The sequence below is a fragment of the Botryllus schlosseri genome, chromosome 10, assembly GCF_051294905.1.
Source record: "Botryllus schlosseri isolate E-star chromosome 10, Bs_hap1, whole genome shotgun sequence".
Classification (NCBI taxonomy): Eukaryota; Metazoa; Chordata; class Ascidiacea; order Stolidobranchia; family Styelidae; genus Botryllus; species Botryllus schlosseri.
The window spans coordinates 23,626,048-23,648,493 of record NC_137245.1 but is presented as its reverse complement, the minus strand read 5'-3'; the positions used below and the strand labels follow the sequence as shown (position 1 = coordinate 23,648,493).

Genomic DNA, 22,446 nt, shown 5'->3' with positions numbered 1-22,446 from the left:
AAATAAAGGCTCTGAAGTTTTGAAAATGCGCCTTTTGAGGTAGATTCCCCTTTATTTGAATATCGGCTGAATATATCGGTGTTATCGGTGAAGATGTCAGATATCGGTTTTATCGGTATCGGCCCAAAAATCCAATATCGGTCGGGCTCTAGTCAAAACTATAACCTCGTTACCAATGAATACCCGGTATGTGGGAATGCAGTAGGGAAGAAGGGATTGAGTACATTTACTTCAAATCAGTACCAGTACTAATCATGAGTGAAATGTCTCTTTTGGGTTTTAAGCAGCCCCTATATATATAAATACCGGCATACGCAAGACAGTCTGGACTAATAGGCTAATGAATGAATGTGAGCTAACTTAGGGGCTACGACCTCGAAGAAAGCATTATCGCCGCGTTGTTGGCATTCAAGCTGTTGGTTAGCAGGAATAATAATATATGAATGGAATTTGAAATCTCATCCTCAACATATTATATATATGCGATATGTATCGCACTTGCATCTTTCAGAGGAGTGCAAGTCGCCATGCATGCATTCCGTAACCGAAAAAGTGAATCCGAAAAATCCGGCTGGAATACGAACAAGACCAAAAAGATAAAAGACATACCATCAGCGCCATGGGTTCCGCTACTTGGTAGCCTACCTTTTCTTGGACGACACCCCTGTCGTACCATTTCGAAATGGGAGAAGAGAAGAAACTCGGTAACATCTTCCGAGTGAAATTTGGTACTTTGGACGCTGTCGTTCTGAACGACTATGACGCCATACACCAATGTTTTGCGCATCATTCTCACGTTGTGGCTGGTCGTCAGCAAAATCCACTGGTAGTGGAACTATGGAACGGAAACGGCCTGGCCTTTATAGATTACGGTGAAAAATGGAAAGCGCAGAGTACTTTTTGTCATTCTTCGTTTAGAAAACTTCTTGGTAACGGCAAAATCCAAGAGTTAGCGATCGCGGAAAGCAAAGTGCTGGTTAAGACATTACGCATGCAACTAAGCAATCAGTTTATTAGCAAGAGCAACATATACGACAACCATGGAAGGGACAATCTGAGCTGCAACCAGAACAATTGCCGGTGTATGTCTGCTATCTCTAATTCGCCAGACCGACATAATTATGAATGGACCTGCCTAAATCCTAAGCAAATGTTGTTTTCAGCTCTCGCCAATGTGATATGCCGTGTGCTGTTCGGGCGCAACTTCAGACCGGAGGAGACTGAATACTGCAACGTAGTAGCAGGTATATTTATTCCAAATAATTATGCGAAATGGAGTAACCCTTTCGGGACCATGCTAAACCTGGAGAACGATCAGCGGATCTCACCCTATACCGATGTCGCTGTATTTCGCCCCCTTGATAGGCTGTAGTGTATGTGTTATCCTTGCGGGCGTATGAAAGGCTAATGCGAATGTGTCACAATTTCAATCAATCAATTTATTATTAACAATTTCATCATTTCCATACACCATAAGACTGCGATATAATGAAAAGACAGGAAGGTGTCGAAACGACTTGGAGTAGTCCTTGAAATCAGACACCAACCTGGCCTAGGCGATGTAAAAAGGAGGCATGCACAATTGCACACTGAATAAAAAGTAAAAGAATATAATATAAACAGTGGTTCTCAAACTGGGGGGGGGGCGTCAAAGCATCTGAAAGGGGCGCAAAGCCGCAGTTAACTTGAAATAAATTTCGCGTTCGGCGCGATTTACCGTCAATCCATAGCTTTTTGCTTCGTACATTGTCCGAATTTCATATTTCAGAATTCTCTCATCACAGCCACAACCTTCAGTGCCGTCAAACTATCCGTTGGGATTGCTAGCATTCTGATTGCTGTCGTTAATACTTTTTGATATCATGATAAGTGGACGCGAAATCTTTCACTATCACAAGGGGGCGTGTCGAGAAATGTTTGAGCACCACTGATATAAACAGACAGGTGACAAAAAGAGGTGGCATGTGTCGTAAGGCGAGTTCGATATGTCAGGTCGTGGTCCGGTCACCTTGAGGACTGATTAGTATCGCTTCAGTGAAATTGCCTATATTTCGACTTGAATGTGGACATAACCAGCGACCACTTATCACACTAACTCACCGGAATAAACCAACATCACTAGCCGATGCCTGCTGTGTACTAGACGACTTTGTGCCTTGTGTCCTTGATGTCGGTGTTAGATACCGCAAGACTACAAAACAACACCGTGTTAATGCCAAAAATATTATGAAACTCTCACGGAGAGGGCACGACTAAGCTATAGCCACGTCTCAAATTAGTTTCGCCGCGACACTTTGATACGTTCACAGCCTTAATACGAAGATTTAAAATGCGAACTTTACCGTAAGCGGAGACGCGGAAGAAAGCGGCTTGCTAACCAACCGATCGTTTCCATGAGCAACCAATGACGTGAACGAAATCCCGCAGACATTGCTGCAACCTCTCTAAATTTAAAATTCAAGGATCATTTGATCTGAATTTGCCAGTGACCTTGCTATCTTATCTCACATGCGAGCTTCGATTTCAACATTCTCTCGAAGTCGACAATAACTCGCTAACGAATACCAAAGATTATTAAAATATTTCGGTATACACTCCACATGTCGGGAGCTAAACGTACATTGAATGCAGGAATATCTAGCTTACTAGATACCCCTGATAGAATGCTATTAAGAATCGAAGAGGATTTAGCCAAATGCACAGTAACCTCTAAGGGTGTTAATTTGATACTACGTATTCGTGCCCTGCGATTTCATGCTTTATATATACAGTTTCGAAATAAATAAATATATATATTATAGAAAATCATTAAGGAGCGATTAAAACATTTGGCATGCCAAATAAATCATTCGCACGCGCACGGAGCATGGTATTTTATGTCTTATGTTATGTTATTTTTTCATCGTTGTTTCAGTTAAGTAGCTGGAAATTATTACACCGTTTTTGAGGTTGTATTTGGACATTGAGATTTGCTGGAAAATTGTTAAATGTATACGATTTACCTAAACGCAATGGTTGATTTATCATCAATTTCATGAGCAAAATGATCAACCAAGGCTCAACTATCTACAGTATTGTATTACATAGTAACTAATATGCAGTATTGCCGCAATATGATGTATAGCGAAAGACGTGGTATCATATGAACTCTCGAACTTTTCAAGACAGTAAGAATGTGCCGGCTATATTTTACATTCGAAATTGAAAGTACTGCATTCGCCGTCGCTCATCCGGCACGTGTGCAGCATGCGTACCTTGGCCGTTTCGAAATTCGCTCTCGACAGTACTCGCCTCCAGCGTATTACGCTGTAGCCCTCCAAATACATTCGACACCAGAACAGAGAGAGATCTGCGGCATTCCAGAAACGTTACAACAGCCTGATATTCGAATAGGGTTAAAAACAATCCCATTTGTCCCTCTCCCTAGCCAAGGAGATAGAGTAAGGTCATGAAATTTAGTCGCATATTGGACAGCTTACTGGAATATTTAAGCAGAGCTGGTCATCATTGTTGTTTGTTTTTGGGGTATTCATGGTGTTTGTCGACTACAATGGTCATTTACACCAGGCCGATATTCTTCATTTTTATTCCGCAACTGCCGACTTATACCACGGCCCACTTCTAGGCTTTTTGATGATAATTCTGGGATGATCCACCGATCAAGGATAATCCCAGAATTATCAAAGAAAAAATGAAATAACTCCACTTCTACGGCTTCAAATTGGGTCAAATTTGTTTTGCATCGTTTTTGAAGACAGCGCAACAATTTCACGGGGTTGGCAAAAAAATTTGAAAAAAAATATTTTTTTGCATTTTTAGGCAAATTCAGAATTTTCAAACTGTACGAAATTCGCAAATATTGGTTGTAATGAATTCAAATTTGGTGTGCGTCGTTTTTTAAGGCAACCTAACGATTTAATCACGTAACCAGCAAGATTCAGGAAAAAAAGTTATTTTTGAACAGCCCTACTAGATAAGTATAGGAATTATAAAGTCGACCTCGGTCGGACTCGAAGCTCGAACCCGCAACCCATCGGAGTTGCAGCCGTGGATTATGACACGGCGTTATCTCGCCACCCCAACATTGCGATTCAATTCTACGTAGAAGTAGAAGTATCGCCTTAAATTTCTACTCTTCAACCTCGCGTAAATGGTTTAAAGAAAATAGATTTGATGGAGGCGACGCGTGCTTCTTGGAGTAAATAGGAGTAGAGGTCACTTTTTCACGATGCATGTTCGCGACATTCCAAAATGACCGATGACTCCATAAACAGAGAAATTTTCGAAAACATACATTCAGCGACCATGTCACTAGGCTATTTCTCCGGGTTGCTGTGTTAATTTCACTTGCAAAAGTGAGGCAAAGTAATCCAAATACTACTTTCCATTTACAAAAGTTCAAGTGTAGAAAGTATGTAGTTTTGCGTCAAAAAGCTTCCAATCAGAATTGCAAGTAGTCTGACACCATAACCATACTCGAGTAAGGAAGTCAAACCCACTCTAGCACTCGGAAAAAGTATAAGTACTTCGGGAACGACCACCTTTGTATTTAAATACTAAGTTTATTAACTCTTCTATGTCAACTACGTTGATCACATTCGTCGGTGATTGCAAACTACTTCCATCCGGATATCTTGCTTTTATAGCACTCTTACTAACAGTCGTATCACACATCAGTTGATACCGCACTTAGAGAGAAATATCGGTATCGGCCATTAAAGGTAAAATATATTCGTGACGTCACATAATGGAAATATTGTTACATTTCTTATAGCTTACAGGCGTCCAAATACAGTTATGTCATGTCCGAGAATAGCAATTGCAGTAAAGCTGTCTCCATTAATGTTTTTAAGTTTTGGAAATGCGATTAAAGCTTGTAGATATCGGCTGAAAATATCGTGGTTTTCGATGAAGGTGCTATAGTTATCGGTTTGAAGCGGCACGCGCGCGAAAACCAGATATCGGTCGTGCTCTACTTTAGAACACAGTCATAGGTAGGGGTGCATTTAAAACAAACGATGTTTTAAAACACTTTGCTTAAAACATGTTTTAAACAACGTTTTAAACAAATGCTTTTTGAAAAAAAAAAATTGTGTTTTTTAAAACGTTTGTCTAATTATGTCATAATTGTGTGAATACGTCCAAAAGAACATGTAATATGAACCTACGGATGATTTGCACCCAAAGTAGTCAACGTATACGATGTAGGGTGGCTGGAACCCTCGAAATCGTCGTCGGTTCATCAGTTTTTGCACGTGCACGGGTGTTCTGATGATGATGACCGCCGACCGTAAAAATGCCGCATTACGATGTAGTCCTGGTTAAAGATATTTTTGGTCGGTTTATGACAGTGATCGGAAGCCCTTTTCGTCGAAGGAGCCATATTTACCCATCATTTTCAGTTGTCAATTTCAATCCACTGTGACGTCAAAATCAAATATTCGTGGCGTCACGGCAAAACAAAATACATTAAAAGACATGTTTTAAACAAGGGCCATGTTTTTAAACATGTTTGTTGTAAATTGATTTTTGTTTTCAATGTAACCCTAGTCATAGGAATACACCCAAAAGCTGTTCGCCTTTACAGAAACACCCATACAAGCGCGCAAGAGCTTCGAAGCCTTCATGGCCGCGTACCTCATACCCGTCTTACGCAAGATCCCACCTTTTCGAGGAATAATCAACGAGGCGTTGGAGCTACGAGCCGCGACTTTCAAGATGATCCGCGAGATTGTCGACGAGCACGCCGTCGAAGGCGCCAACGACAGCGAGAAACCGGAATTCATCGATATGTACCTCGATAGGATCGCTAAAGAGCAATCCCTTCGCGACGATACTACCTTCACCGTTGAGCAACTGCACACGACTTTGTTCGACATATTCACCGCAGGTGCGGAGACAGCGTCGAATACTTTGATGTGGACGCTGTTATATCTCGTGAAAGATGAAGATTTGAAGCAGCAAATCCGAGATGAAATCAGAGACGCGCTGGTACACACACGCGGAGAGGTGACTGAAGAGTTAATGCCGTATCTCAACCTCACCCGAGCCGCTATCCACGAAACGGTACGCATAAGACCGATCCTAGCCTTGGGGGTACCGCGCACCGTTACTAAAGACTGCGACATCGCGTGGTATCGATTCCACTCGGGCACAGTCGTGATGGCTAACTTGTGGGCTGTGCACCATAACGACAAGCAATTCCCAGAGCCAGAGGTATTTAATCCAAGACGGCATATTGACCCAAACGGGAAGTTCAGGAATTCGAAACACGTAATCGGTTTCTCGATTGGTACGCGTAAATGCCTCGGGCGAAAGATCGCCAAAGTGGGCATGTTGTATCACCTGGTGGCTCTGATCCGACATTTTGAGTTTCGGCTTCCGAGAGTTTGGAGCGACACGAGGAATAGATACGAAACGATGGAGATCGACCTCAGCGGCATCGAAGGGCAGATTCTGCTTCCGCCGACTTGTTGCTTGGAATGGAAAGCATTATCGCCGGATGATCAGTAAACAGAGTTGGTCAGAAGAGGTGGTCAAAGCATTCGTCGTTGGTGCCTCAGTAGAACTATAGAACGATTGTCATTAATTTCTACTTATGTTCAAGTAAAAGTAGCGATTTTTAAGTAAGTAAAAAAGCTATTCTAAGCCCAATTTTGCTTAAAAAACTAAAAACTGTCAAGTAGAGAAAAGTAGTCTAAAACGTATCCAATTGAGAAAGTTGTGCAAATAGGCGAAATATACTTGAAGCAGAAGTACTTCGTTACTAAACACCCCAAAGGGTTAGTGACGAAGAACTTTAACTTTTGGAATACTCAAGTGGGTCCTTCCTACTCACACTGCTAACTTCAGTTGTTATAATTTAAGGCTAGTTTTACTTAGCAGTTTTGAGATTTGTAGATAAACATAGCTTAAAATGCTTGTCTTTTCGTACTTCGACGTCGTTACTTTTACCTGTCCCTGAGTAAATATTTACGAAGTTGCTTCTACATCAGTACCAACGATGACTACTTTGGCCACCTCTGGTTTTATTCCGGATGCATTAGAAGAGTACCCTAACTCTTGCCTAACACCCTACCCCATACTCCATTGTCGCCTAAAAGAACAAGGACATGGCGGGTTGCAATAGCGTGAAGTACAATCGGCTTTAAGTATCGGCTATATTACGTTGAAAAGATTTGAATATTTTTGAATACCGACCAAAACTCAGATTTCTTGCCAGCGCGTAGGCCAGGCCTATTGAAGATTAGTTCTGCGATGCAGCATTGGCGTGGTGGTAAATGGATCTTACCACTACATTACTCGGACACCGTATCGTGTGGTAACACATTCCTTTCTCTTGCACTTAAATCTAGGTTTGACCTGGATGTCGTTACCACCATACAATATGTTGTATATATATATTTTTGATAAACTTTTCTAATCCATCTGACTATTGCCCCTATGTTGAATCGAGCGTGAAATGATTCCGTTAAGTTTCCGAATCTTCATTATATTAAGTATATTCAATCACCATACGTAATTACATTTCCCTTTTTCTAATATTGTGTCTATTATATTCAAATAATTCATATGTGTGTGTCATATGTGATTTTCATCTTGAGTTGCCGCAAAAGACGAAATGTGTTTAAGCCATATCTGATGAGGAAGTATCTCTTTTGCAATAATCTCAAAAGTTCTTTGATGTTTTATGTTTTAACATGGGTAGTTCTTCAATTTTTACGACTGCAATTATCCCGCCGTAGCCTCGAGAGTCATAGGCATACATATACAGTATACATCTATGGAAAAGTAAATATTATTTTGTCTGTAAGCATATGCCTCGCCGTTGCACTGCCTACGATGTATTCCTCGTGTGATCCAACTTGACATTTTTAAATCTACGCTATATTAGTATGTAGCCACATAGTATTATTTTGAAATCCAACCATAATATATAAAGCTATAACTATCATTTTTTAAATATTTGGTATTGCAAGATCTGTGTGTGGTGGAAATCGGGATAGGATCTAGCGAATTCTGATGCATTACATCATGCATTCGTGATATGAATGCCAATTACTTCCTTTCGTATAGTCTTAAAAAATGCCTGTATTTGATAATGATTAATGACATGCACAGGAAGAAATTTGCTTCCATAAATCGGACGCCCGTCGGTGACACCTCGCTTGAGGAATATATTCCGTATTTAAGTCGGTTTACTCGACAGAATCGTCGAAATCAATCAAAATTAGTTGACTCGAATCCGAGCCTCATGATCAGTTCTAAATGTGAATGACCAACTTGACAGAATCTTTATTGGTCAATCGTGCAAATAAATAACATGCAAATCAATAACATACAAAGCAAGCTTGCATTTGGGTGAAATATGATACACATATAAGCCAGCTATAGACGGGAAGCTCCATGTATCAGAGTCATCTAAACCGAGCCACTCGACCGGGAGCATCTTGCTACAGAAGTCGTTACACCCAATGACAATGACCGGTCAAATTTCAAAAAATATTTGGCGGACCGGTGTACTTTCAAAAGTTTAAATCAACGCAAAACGTGAAGTGTGCAGCCGTTTTTTGCAGGTATAGGGTGCTGGATAGAGAGAGAGAGAGAGAGAGAGATTTTGAGGGTTTTGATCGTTAATAATTATGTTCATGATGACATCCATGTGATTTTACCCTAGTGAGTCTGCTGAGTTGAAGTAAAATGGCAATGAAATATTTAAGGGTAAATTCGGTAATTTTGGGCTTTTTAGGGGTATGAATATCTTCTGACAAAGAGCCAATCTGACAAAACTAATGTGATATTCGTAATCAGCAACCTCAAATACCCCGGAACCGGCTCTCGGATGATCTGCCTAAAAAAATTGTTTTCATTTTGTTGACTAGTGTTATACAAAAATAAATAACAAAAAATTTGAAAATTTCCTGTTCACCCCATGAAAGTGTTAGGTTGTTCATAGAAACGATGTTCACCAAATTTGGTTCAATTCCAACCAGTAGAAGCGGGGTTATTATCGTCGAAAAACTTGGATTTGAATAAAATAGTATTTACGGTGGGCACCACTATAATAAATAATTAAAGAATGGGTCACCTTAAATACTATTTTATTCATAATCCAAATTTTTCGACGGCAATAACTGATGATGAGCATATGAACAATGAGCATGGATTTAGATTGAAATGCAAACATATTTTATGATTCTGGCCGGATTTCGGTATCTGGATCTACGAACACTTTTAAGGACATAAAATTTCCAATAATTTCGACTTTTCAGACAATTTTTAGCCATTAGCGGATTTTGACTTGGATTTCAATCTATATTCTGGAACAGGATGTGGATTTGAAAACATTCAATCCGCTGATCTTTGGCGACGACGAACATATGGCTAACGTAAGCAAGCGGTTACATGTCTCGTTCATAATAAGTCGCGTGATGGTGTCTTGCAGCCGTTAGGTAAAACTGCGAAGGAGAAGAAAATTAATATTGAATTTGGATTTGATGATTTTATTGGGGTTCCCTTTGAAAATTTTGAAATCTCAATACCCTCCCTATTACTTTCAAAAAAATAACAATGCATTTATATTAAAAATCTAGTGTATACAGTTATGGTGGGCTGGACAATCTGGACATATACAAATGATAATTTTAAAAAAGTATCATTTTGCAATTTTTTTCATGGCCATTGCCCAAAGGTTAATTTAATACTAATTAGAGTTGGATTTGTAAAAAATAGTGTATGATGGAATTGGGATTTTTGATTATTATGAAGCTGGACTTGAAATTGGACATGAAATTTCAAATAATTTTCTATTTCCACGCAACATTTGAATAAAACTTCCGTCATTACCAGATGGATATGGATGACACGAAATGAATTATGGATCTGGGTTTCGATTTGAATCTTGAATTCGGTTCGGAATTTTGTTCGAAAAATACTAAATTCGCTCATATCTATGAATCTGATGCTAATACACTTGACATTACAGCGATCCGATGATTCGTGTCCGACGTGTCTCAATATGCCTCTAAAACGAAAATTATCAATCGTGGTTTCAGATATCTCCAGCCGTATCGAGTGCGCACTCATTCTAAGCCGATATATCTTTGAAATTGAGCAACGCAGCTGAAAATGCTGCCAGTTGCGCAGTTCGAGTGAAGTGTATGTCTCGTAGACCCCGGCCTGGGCGCCATGATTCGAGCATTAGGCTATAAATCCGATTCATGAAATAATTGCAGATATTCAAGTCTAGAAGTGAGGGATGATTTTTTTCGAGTGTTGAAATTATACGCCACCAGCCTTGCAGAGTTATATTATCTACATTCTATATGGCAACTATAGTTTCGATATCTGCCCTAATTGATTCATTCAACCGAGAAACACGCGGGATCCAAATGCTGCGGGCTAGATAACGCTTGATTGTATGTAAACCATATCGCGGAGCAAATAATCTTTTGATAATTTGGAACACATCGAATCATACACATATATATTACTAATGCTAAATGTTATGGGTGCAAAGGCGCGAATGAATTAGATGCTGATGCTGGTATGAGAAAACCGGTCAACTATCCCAACCACGCCTACGCAACACCACGACCTCTACACTGTGATTGGTTTATCATAAACCGGAGAGTCTTACTTTACAGTAGCCTGACAAATGCCGCAGTGTATTGACAGTCTTTGAAGTCAACCTATACATCTTAAACATGAAAGGAATATCGTATTGTTTCCATCCGAACGAGGAAGGTCCGCTGCTGCAACTATCAAGATTGTAAAGTCCAACTCAAGTTTCATGTTTTTGTCTGAATCGATCAGCTGACGACGGCTGAGCGCCTGAGCGGGTTGGAAAGGTTACGTAATCACGTCGGTGCAGGAATGTTTTGTACAAAAGGACGCAGATTCGCAGAATGAACAAAGCTCGCCCGGCTGTATCATCATAAGTATGAGTTTGTTGTTGTGCCTGCGCAGTCAGGCGTTGCACACTCACTCACCTCTGGCTAGTCTGGCAATCAAATCGACATCGCGACAGGCTGGTATTTGCATTCGTGTTCGACCAGTTTAACTTTTGTGACTAGGCATGCTACAATGAAAAAAGGACAATTGTAGACAAATCTATAGATTTGGTATTGGCAATCGCCTATTGGGTACAAATAAGCATGTTGCAGTCTTAGTGCAAGGTTGGCAAGGATCTAACTCAGTTGGAGAACATGAGGTATATGTATTACTTTCAAAACAGAAAATTATATGATCACCTGAACAATCTGGCAACCCACATACCTTTCTGCTATGAACCTCCGACTATTTTCAAAATCATGAGAATAAAGTCCTTAGTAATGTTCGATTGCAATCCACGCAAATGTGTAAAGCCAGTATACCTCTCTATAATCTCCTACCCAATTCTTGATAATCCAGCCGCTACATATCCTACCCAGGGTTAGAAATAGCAAGTTTTTGGATTGGGGATGAAATTGTTCGCATCAAAGTATCTACACGCGGCCGTAATTATTTAATTAGAGATTCCGTTCTCCTTATCAAAGGATGATAAGTGTAGTGACTTGAAATAGTATTGACAATGCAATGCCATAACCCCATACTCTGCAGGAATATGCATTATTGATATCGCAATTGAAAGTTAGAAAAAGTATATATATGACTGAGGGTGTTGTCAATATTTAGACAACTGTCCGTGCATAGATTGGCTTAAATTAGTAAATAGCTATTTACAGTATGAGACGAATCCGGTTTTAAGGCAGTTTTAAATAATTCAGTCAATCGTAGCCAATCGTGCTTGAGATTTTAAAATTATCATTCAAATTACCGTCGTCGGTGTCATAATGTTATGGAGATTTACGACCATATCTGTACAGTCTGACGACCTCAAAAATCCTCATATAACACACGGCTACAAATACAATACCGACCGTTTATGAAAGAAATCGAGCACGAATACGTCTAAATACAAGGTCTTGTTTTGCACAATGTAAAGTTGTGTGAACTCCTTCGTCAGGTCAATGTGCGGCGATGGCTCACAAAGTGAATCTGCTGTACTTGCGTAATCGGATAGAAGGCTGTACTGTACGTACGTCGTACAGATTGTGCGCAACACGTGATTCACCGCTTGTGAATTATTAGTTAGCGTTACATCCTGCCTTCTTCAGCAAGCAATGTTACGAGCGTTTCGAAATGTGAAGGAGGCCATACCGCTGTCAGCAGATCCGCACAGTGTGCTTTTATAGCGGAATGTCATCAGAGCGCTTCTATTCGGAAATCACGCCATATTCAGTTCACCTTGTTGTGATAATGGTGGCGTGTGGGTCGTCAGTGAGTAACATCGTTTCGCTTCATGTTAGTTCTCAAAATTTGCAAATGTGTTGTACGTAGATTTGGCATAACGTAATGAATTGTTCTTCCGTTACGGATTTTGACGCTGGCGATTATGCAAATTCATTGGCGTTTGCACTGCCCATTGTCAGTGAGTCACATAGTTCCAATTAGGACGATTTCTTGGAAACCTTCAGATATTCGGTTCTGACGCATGTAGGACGATACATACATCTATTCTGCATACGGTTTAATACATTGTTTACATGTTTTTGATGTTTGGCTGGAATGCGATAATGCCGTATATTTGCGAATTCGCAGTACGCTAAGTGTTATGTAATCTCCTATCAAAATCAAGACGTCGCCAATTTTGTGACGTTAGGATTGTGACCACTATTGAGATTCCAGTTCGATCTCACATTTCACAAAATGCTTGTTCACTTTCGCCAATCGCAAATCCCCAACCAGATCTTCAATAATGTTACCCATACGCCATTGCCATATAGTCTGCGGCGATATCTATTGAAACTGATGCGAGAATCGTGGCCAATATGTGTTCTTTGTAATGTCACAGGCGCTTAGGTGATTGTCTTGTGTATGCGATGCACGTCATTGGCTAGTTCGGATCAACTGGATGGACCAATATGACTATCCGGCATTGGAAGGCGGGTGGGGTTGGATGGTAGTTTTGTCGGGGTTTTCCATTCACGTCCTGACTAGAGGATGTCTGTTTTCTACCGGAATACTCTTTGCCGAGTGGTCCTCGTACTTCAACAACACAACCAGTGAAACCGCGTGGATAGGATCCATCGCTACCGGCTCCGCCTTGATGATCGGTGAGAGAATGCTTAATCGAGTGACTCGTACGACGATAATCTGCTCAAGTGCTCAATATGTTCTGTACTTCGTAGTACGGCCGAGAGTGTAATGATGACGCCCTATATCCCGCTGTAGTAAATAGTATTTAGAAATATTACAGTACTTAAAATGCCAGCGTTCCGGATGATGGCTCGGCTAGAAAAGTGCGTTGTGTTCGGCATCCAGAATACTGAACACGAATTATTGCAATTTTCCTCTACCGTGATTTCGTCATTATTCGCTGGACGATTGCAAATTCAAGATACAGTAGTGAGGCGTCTTCACATTGTAACATACACCCTACATAGTAGTTTTTTTCTCCATAGCATTTTTTTTTTCAATTAACGTGCTCAAACATGTCCCATCAAGTCAATCGTAAAGGTAATGTCGCCATGGTAGTATGTAGATACTAAAACATCACGATCATGTGTATACTTAGTATCTTAGGTCAGGATGTGTAACGTACGGCTCACAGAGAAAAAAATGGTGCGGCGGACGAAGTAGTGACAATTTGGAACCGTGTGCGGCCAGTCAAATGGGATCTTAGTTTAGGGCTGATAGAAGGGTGGATGATCACTAAAATATGCATATAATGAATTTGCACATGAATATTTTTGAAAAAACTAGTTCAATAACTTGAAATTCTTGCGTATTATCTAGTCGTAGGGGAAATCTTACTAAAATACAAACACGCGCTCCGCCGAAGACAAATACCAGACCAACCGCAAATTTAGCAAGTTCGAACATTATTGCATCATCAACTAGAGTAGACGATGATCGATTATTATCTCTAAACAGATTTTCAATTCAATCGCTTCATGGCACAGGTCCGTTCGCGAGCAAGATGGTGGAAAAGTTTGGATACAGGAGGACATCGATTGTTGGCGGACTGCTATCTTTCGTTGGACTTTTCGCAAGCAGCTGGGCCAACTCCGTCCTCACCTTGTGCTTCACTTATGGAGTCCTGGCGGGTAACGAAAACCTGCTTTCTGTGATAAATCGGTAGCGAATTCTCTGTGTGTCGCACTGCAGGTACTGGGATGGGCATTAGTTATCTCTGCGGCGTGGTGGCTGTTGGCGAATACTTTGATAGAAGACGGTCTATTGCGTTCGGTATCGCGTCGTCCGGAGCTGGATTCGGAGCAGCCGTTATGGCGATTCTCCAACAAACTCTAATTGACGAGTAGGGTAACAAGAATGGTGTTGAAGCTGAGAACAGCTATGTGATATTCCTTTGTGCTTTGAAGATATGGCTGGAGAGGTTCCCTCATAATTCTTGCCGGTCTTAGCGGTTTGAATCAAATTGTCTTCGGCGCGTTATTGCGTCCTCTTTCCTCCAGTATTAACTGGAAGTCAGACGAACGCAAAGCTGTTTTGAAGAATCATATAAATTCTACAGATACTCAGCATCTGAACGCAGGTAATTCACTTACTATCGATATTTGTGCGTATATTTATGTTTGTTCTGGTGCAGGAGCTCTTACTAGAATATAACTATAGATTCATGATATAGTTATGGTATAGTTTTGTGTGAGTAACTGATTTGCGTCTATATCTATACACGATTTTTGACAGTTGGGGTCGAAATTTTTTTTAAACCACAAGAGCTGTTTACGTCATGTAGTCAACATCATTTGTGATTGATACCGCTGACAGGTTCATCACACAATAGAAAGTATCCGCGATCGAATGATGTCGAAGTTTTTAGGCAACAACGCTATCATTTGCAATTCCTTAGACCGCCCTCTAATTACTGATTTTGGAGGACACGTATGATGATGAAAGCATCAATATGGGTTCATATACGGATAGAGTAGGCTCGGGGCCTACGTGGACCCCAGCAGACTACATATAAAATAACACAAAATCGCCACTATCATATGAAGCAGTCTTAATGTTGTCAATTATTGTTCTCGCGGTGTGATTTGCATGAGATATGTGTTTGAAGCGTAGTGCGCGATTGGCCAGCACGCAAACGCGAAATGCTGTTATTCACTTTTACTGAATTCACCAGAAAAGCTCTCGGCATTAGATGGTGCCCTTCGCATTGCCTTGATCTGAATTCCAGTAATAATGTCCAGTAATGTTGCGCACGGAGATTAAAGACGAGCAGTATACCTGAAGCAATATCCCCTTGCTTTATACTTATTTATTTATTTCATCCATTAGAATGCAGATGCTATGTTTCACTTTAACAGAATGGAAGTCAGTGTTTACAACTCGCCTGCGAAACTGCATGATCTTGCTAAAGCAAACAGTAACACTACACTATACCTGATACATACGTCATTCTTGCCGCCGGCGAAGGTTACTAAATTCCTTAGTAAAACCGACGTCTTCTATTATTATTATGCCTACTGCGTGATTGAACCATCCAACAGTTTGATTTTGCTCTACTGAGAGCCTGTCATTCTAACATGTTGATGTGACTATCATGTGGATAAAATGTGAAGGAAAGTGTCGGTTCCACAAATTCATTCCATAATACCATCTCCTGCATTTCATGTTTAAATGCTAAGAGTGTTAGTGCAACTATTGCCATTTCTACTTCGAGTTGCGTGCGCATGTCACTGTGGTATGATGTGATGGCCTGATGGGTGTAGCGAGGGCTGTGCTGTGCATGACCAACAAGCGAAAACACCCGTAAGTCCGGATATGCAATACTTTAGCTGCATAACGACAGCCTTTCTGAAATGGCGCAGTCGTTTCATGCATATAGCGGTCTGGTTTTGCCTACTGATATATCCCCCGGCCATGCCGCGTTAACTATATGCTATACATTTTGTTGTTCGATATTTCCTTGAATAAGTACTCTTCGTTTTGAGTCTGCTGTGCACTGAGAGTTGGTCTCAAATTACAAGGTATGGGTGAAAGTATTTTTGCAGCATCCATTTTCCTCAGAAAGTCACCGTTTGAGCTCTCGAAAGAACTTGCACGAGGTGTAACATGCCATTCCATACCTCTATGGTATTGAGGTCACGCGTCATCACCCTTTGCTGCGAAATTTCTGGTTGCCGAACGAATATGGTGGCTCGTTGAGGAAAATAGCTGCTGTTAAAAAAATATTTTCACATTTACAAACATTAATTTGAGACCAAATCATATTTAGAGCGCGCAGAGCTTTTTTTGATGTTGGGTTTCGTACTGAAACCGGCATAGTATTATTTCTTGTGCGAGAATCCTGCTGAACAATATAAATACAGTATAGACTATGTGGTGATATATGGTGTACGATTTGGTCGTTCAGTTACGCGTTAACATATAATGATTGATCTCGAATTGAAACCAATGAAATGTCATTATCTCGAATGGGTGTACTGTACAATTATTCTGTTGTACTCTAGCATGTCACTTGCATATCGAACATTTACTTGACACTTTCACAGTCACAGTATAGCTGAAATAGCAATCGCTTCTGAAATTTGATCAATATAAATAATTTAATATATCCGTCGTAAGTCAAGAATTTAAACGCCTGAAATACGCCGTCTGCATGATAAATCTTTGGTGTTGAATGTTGTTGAATCCGTCATATTGTGTGTATTCCAATTTTACAGCCGTCCGGAAACACGTTTTTCCAGTGTCGTAGGCGTTCTACGTCGGTGCCAGTAAGCTACAGGTATCCAATAGATAATTACCACCGTAATAAGATAACGCGCAGATAGCTTTCTTTACGTTGTGCGTCGCAAATTTCCTTTGTATGAATCACAATTGGACGTGGCTTGATTGATTGCTTGCGTTTCAGCGCGCCGTTTTGCGTATGCCGCTGACATATCTTTCCGTTTCACAATAAGCACCGAATTTCAGGAAGGCCTAAACGGCCGGGGAGTGGCAGCAGTTGGAGTGTGTTTCCGGCTAGCGTCAACGAACTCTTGGACGAACTTGACGCAACAGAGGCAGCTTCTCGACACTCATCACCACGCTTAAGAGCTGCAGCGATGTCTCCGTCGTTGCTACTAAGACGGAAGCAACTGCTTGCATTGGAAACTATCAATCACGACTCGAAATTGGAAGGGTACGACCCTGGCATGCACACCGGAATTGAGATAGTTTTGAGCGACGCAGACGAAGACTGCGACGTTCAATATTTCAACTCATCCTCTGCTTCAATACCGGCTTCATCAAATCATTTGAAAATCACCTCAAGCGACGCGATGTATCTCTCCACTTTGAGCATCGCGTCCTCTCGAAGAGCAGCCGAAAAGATATCGAAAACCAGAACCAATTGCGAAGAGCCCGATTGCAATATCTCGAACGAGAGCGTTTTGTATCGCGAAACAGACGGGAGATTGTACGAAGGGAATAAGATCTTGGTGTCGGACGCAAGTCGAAGTCGCAACACAAGAGTGCTTTGCAATTCGTCCTTCTTGATCCTTGCGATTAACCAGTTTTTCACGGGGCTTGGTATCATGATTCCCTTCGTGCACCTGTCTCAGAAGGCGATCCTGATGGGATTCAGCTCGAAACAAGCGGCTTACTTAATATCCGTGATTGGTAAGTATATATTGCTGTATGTTGAGTAATATGGACTGATATATATTTAGGGCTCTTCAAAAACGATTTTTTTTCTCAAGTCGTACTGGCTACTTGATAAAATTGTTAGGTTACCTAATTTCAGCCTACACACAAAATTTGGTTTAATTCCAGCCAGTACCCGCTTTGCTACAGGAGGAGAAAGTTTCTCTTTATTATATAAAAATAAATAATGAAAAATTTGAAAATTTTCTGTTCACCCCATGAAAGTGTTAGGCTGTCTATAGAAACGATGCTCACCAAATTTGGTTCATTTCCAACCAGTGGGAGCGGGGTTATTGCCATCGAAAAAATTTGGATTTGAATAAAATAGTATTTACGGTGACCGATTCTTTGTTTATTTATTATAGTTGTGCTCACCGTAAATACTATTTTATTCAAATCCAAATTTTCGACAGGGCTCTTCAAAAATGACTTTTTTTTCTCAAATCGTACTGGCTACTTGATAAAATTGTTAGGTTACCTAATTTAAGCCTACACACAAAATTTGGTTCAATTCCAGCCAGTACCCGCTTTGCTACAGGAGGAGAAAGTTTCTCTTTATTATATAAAAATAAATATTAAAAAATTTGAAAATTTTCTGTTCACCCCATGAAAGTGTTAGGCTGTCTATAGAAGCGATGCTCACCAAATTTGGTTCTATTCCAACGAGTGGAAGCGGAGTTATTGCCGTCGAAAAATTTGGATTTGAATAAAATAGTATTTACGGTGACCGATTCTTTGTTCATTTATTATAGTTGTGCTCATCGTAAATACTATTTTATTCAAATCCAAATTTTTCGACGGCAATAACTCCGCTTCCACCGGTTGGAATTGAACCAAATTTGGTGAACATCGTTTCTTTAGACACCCTAACACTTTAATGGGGTGAACAGAAAATTTTCAAATTTTTTATTATTTATTTTTACATAATAAATAGAAACTTTCTTCTCCTGTAGCAAAACGGTTACTGGCTGGAATTGAACCAAATTTTGTGTGTAGGCTTAAATTAGGTAACCTAACAATTTTATCAAGTAGCCAGTACGATTTAAGAAAAAAAGTCATTTTTGAAGAGCCCTAATATATATTCATATTCAAATTCATACACGTGCGTATGCGTTTCTACGGCGTCACTATGTATTACCGATTCACCGCAAGGATTGTTGTTGGGGGCGCACGGGTTTGAATTCGAAATTGAGCCTACAAAATATAGATTTTGTGCGAATTCTGATTCAAAGTTATGAATTTTTGAGAAACCTTATATCGTATTATAATTCGGATTTCAACCAGTATTTTCGAATCATTGGGAACATCCGTGTAACATCTGAGATCATTCGAAGAACTATCAGACACTGGTTTAGATTTGGGACATGATAGCGAATGAATCGAAGATTTAGATTTGATTTAAAGCTGAAATCTCGAACTATTTTTGCATTTGAGAGGTCATATCTGATCTAAATGATATTGCATTAACCAGTGGCTGTTACCGTCTTTGTACTAAGCCCTGTGAGTCACGAGCACGGAGCTCGCGGTTCGAGATTCTATAAAGTCTTGAATATGCATGAGAAAATATCTATTCAAGGTATCGGCAACACTGTGGGGAAAGTCACGCTTGGAATTATATGCGACATGAGATGGTCAAACCCGGTGGTTGTCTTCATCACGACTCAGTTCTTTCTGGCCGTGTCGGTTGCCATCTACCCTATCGCGTCTGCATACGGAATCCTGGTGGCGTCGTCGGTTTTGTTCGGCTTTTTTTACGGCAATTACTGCGCCATTCCGAATCTGGTGGTTAAATTCGTCGGGCTGAACAATCTGGCGGAAGCCATTGGATACATAAATTTCTTGGAAGGTGCCGCGGGCATGATCGGGCCCCCATTGGCAGGTAGGGATCTATCAAAGCATTAATAGACACTGCTGTAGGGAGAGCGCAGGTCCATGGTTTTTCAAGGTTGCAGTACATACAATACAATAGGATAGGCGAGTTTTACATATCCATTTATGTCATGAAAGATATTTGAATCGCCGGTAACGAAACAGTGTATCATCAACCGAATACAAATCGATTCGTAACATGAATTGACGCGTTTTGTTTTCAGGGGCAATATACGACTCGAGCAAAAGCTACAACGTTGCCTTCGCCGCCTCGGCAGGTTTTCTCTTCGTGAGTCTTGCAATCCTCGTTTTGCAGCCTTTACTTCACCAGAAACGTTGTACCTGTTCGTCGCGATCAAACATCACCGACTCATTGAACCGCATGTATCAACGTGACGACGACATAGTTGTGGATTACAATGACAATACCATACGTAAAGGAGACCCTAAAATCGAAACACGGCAATAATCTAGCAGTGCATTGACATTCTAGTATGTTCTTCGTCCATAAATTCGAGTACAATGTACAATTGTACGTACATGTACATTGTACTATGTGTACACCAGGGGCGGGGGCAACTTCTCCGGTCGGCGGGCCGGATATAGGAAAATGAAGTACTTGGCGGGCCGGATTACAGAATATATACATTAATCACGTATTTATCCACCTATACAAGGAATCAACCGTATTTAGTGTAAACTTTAAGTTTAAAGCATCGTGACCCAAAATAAGATTTAATGAATTTATTAACAATAGCTGATGAAGTCAATCAGACAACTGTGGTTGGTCAAAGTTGGTCATCAAGTTCTTTGAACTCTGGCTGCATGCCGTATGTAGAAACCCTTGGTAAAGACCTGAACGTGAACATGAGTTATTTTGGAACGCAGCCTTGTCTCGTTTATGTTCATTGTTCATGGTCGAAAATTTATGTAGACCCGAACTGAGCAAGTAGTTTCATGTCCATCTTTCTCAGGTTCTCAAACTTGGATTCATGCTGTGACGCATAATATTTGAGTCCGGATCCGGCCCGCGGGCCGTATGTTGCCCGTCCGTGGTGTACACTGTACCCTGTACAGTGTGCAAAGATGTGCGAGTGTGCGTACTTACAGTGCGCTTCATTTACTAGTCACCGCACTTTACTGGTGTACAGTGCACTCAAGCCATGGTAAAAATTGGCCGATTAACAAGGATGTATCAAATAAGCTCTCGAGATATTTTGCATCCTGAATATGTATATTAATAGCACTTTTCAAATACATAGGCCCGGTGGAATTGGATGGCCACCTCAATTTCAACGTCGCTGTTGCACAATGCACAGCACATATTCGCCGTAAGCATAGAATGTGATTAAATAAGGACTTCCTCTACAATCGATTGCATAGATCTGTTCTACTGAAGCTCATATGATGAGATGCTGCATAAAAAGGATTGTTACACGTGTAGAAGCGAATAGTCTATGCGTTACTGGCGATTAAAAAAATGTTGGTGAAAATTATTGGCAAATTTGGGAAACGACGATTTCATGTTTCCTTCCAACTAGCGACAGAAATCCCATTACCGCGCTCGGAGATTTCGATATCGTGGAAATCCTTGTATATATTATTATTCCTCGACGTATAATACTGAACCGCTAATACCTCAACACAACAGTCACACGCGTGCAGTGTGACCTTTTACTTTTTGTATATTTTGCCTTTTACCTGCTGCGCTTTTTGCTTAAGCTTACTATTTTTTCTGTTTGAATGCCTATACCGACATGTATACATTTCCGTGTGAATATTCTAGTAACTTCATTACCGCTTCTTGGCATGAATAATCCATTTTTGGTTATTATTTGCAGCCGTTTTTGAGCACTGTTACTACGGTAAATATATACGATAATTCCCTTTTGTCGACTGGCTGTGACAGGCTAGCATCTGGACCCAACTAGTCGATGTGTAAGTGGAGTGACAGCGGGTATGTCCTACTATATGTAATGCGTGGAAGTAAACTATATGGTTACATATAACAATGGTAAACACAATTTTTGTTGACTTTTATCAGACATGACTTCTTGGCGCTGAATTAAAATTATGACTTCGTTTTTCTCTATTGCGTCACGTTTTTGGGGTAGGCACCCACCCCATTGTCTCATAACCCACATTAAATACTATTTTTATTATTTTGTGTTTATTTTATGAAACGTTTCCAAAACCACAATCAGTCGAAAGTAAATCAATAGACTCCAAATTAACATTTGCAATGCTTCATTTGGTTGATTTAAACCAGTGGTTTTTAACCTTGTCTCCAGCGGGATCCGTACATCGATCTCAAACCAAATGCTATGACCCCGTAGCCAGGCCTGGGCAGAGTGCGGCCCGCGAAGCCATTCTGTGCGGCCCGCGAAAGGTTGCTTGGAATTCATAAAATTAAACCTGCTTTTTGAATGTTCACGCATGGTCTAAAACAGTGGTTCTCAATAGGGATGGTGTGAACCTCTGAAAGGTTCAGGTTCGTGTGAACGCGAACCTTTTTGAAAGGTTCTGTGTGAACGCGAACGTGAACCTCATGACGTCACGTGACGTCATATTGCTAATTCCAACCCTACATTTCAGTGAAGTGATTGCGTATCTTAATATACACGATACCTAGCTACGACTCGGTCCATATAATCATAATGCCACTATGCTGAAGTATACATATTGACGTTTCAAACGTCGCCAAATGTATCAACTGGGGCAATCATATGATACAATAATCCCATAAAATCAATATATTCCGTCGCTTTGCCAACAATTTCAACGAGGACTTGCAAGGGAATAAGTTTACACCTTAACGGGTCCATTTCCGACCGGACAATGTAGGCTATATTCGGCGTTTGAGTTTTGCCACTTTGATAT

General features: G+C 40.6%; 1 protein-coding gene and 1 pseudogene across 3 annotated transcripts; both read left to right on the top strand.

Moving 5' to 3' along the window:
- The first annotated feature begins 230 nt into the window (after positions 1-230).
- Positions 231-8,345, top strand: LOC145447640 (cytochrome P450 2C21-like; annotated as a pseudogene). Its single transcript, XR_013917672.1, has 2 exons — positions 231-1,244; positions 5,588-8,345. The product of XR_013917672.1 is annotated as a cytochrome P450 2C21-like (transcript).
- Positions 8,346-10,934: 2,589 nt separating this feature from the next.
- LOC145447637 (monocarboxylate transporter 14-like) lies at positions 10,935-21,456 on the top strand. 2 transcript variants are annotated; one of them, XM_080325881.1, is made up of 7 exons: positions 10,935-13,157; positions 14,007-14,150; positions 14,212-14,362; positions 14,427-14,599; positions 16,987-17,673; positions 19,274-19,576; positions 19,791-21,456. In XM_080325881.1, the coding sequence occupies exons 1-7, from the start codon at positions 12,956-12,958 to the stop codon at positions 20,033-20,035; spliced, it is 1,905 nt and encodes a 634-aa protein (XP_080182007.1). In that variant the 5' UTR covers positions 10,935-12,955; the 3' UTR covers positions 20,036-21,456. The 2 variants fall into 2 exon arrangements, with proteins under 2 accessions (XP_080182007.1, XP_080182008.1); XM_080325882.1 differs by having other exon boundaries at positions 13,025-13,157; positions 13,978-14,150.
- Positions 21,457-22,446: the final 990 nt, after the last annotated feature.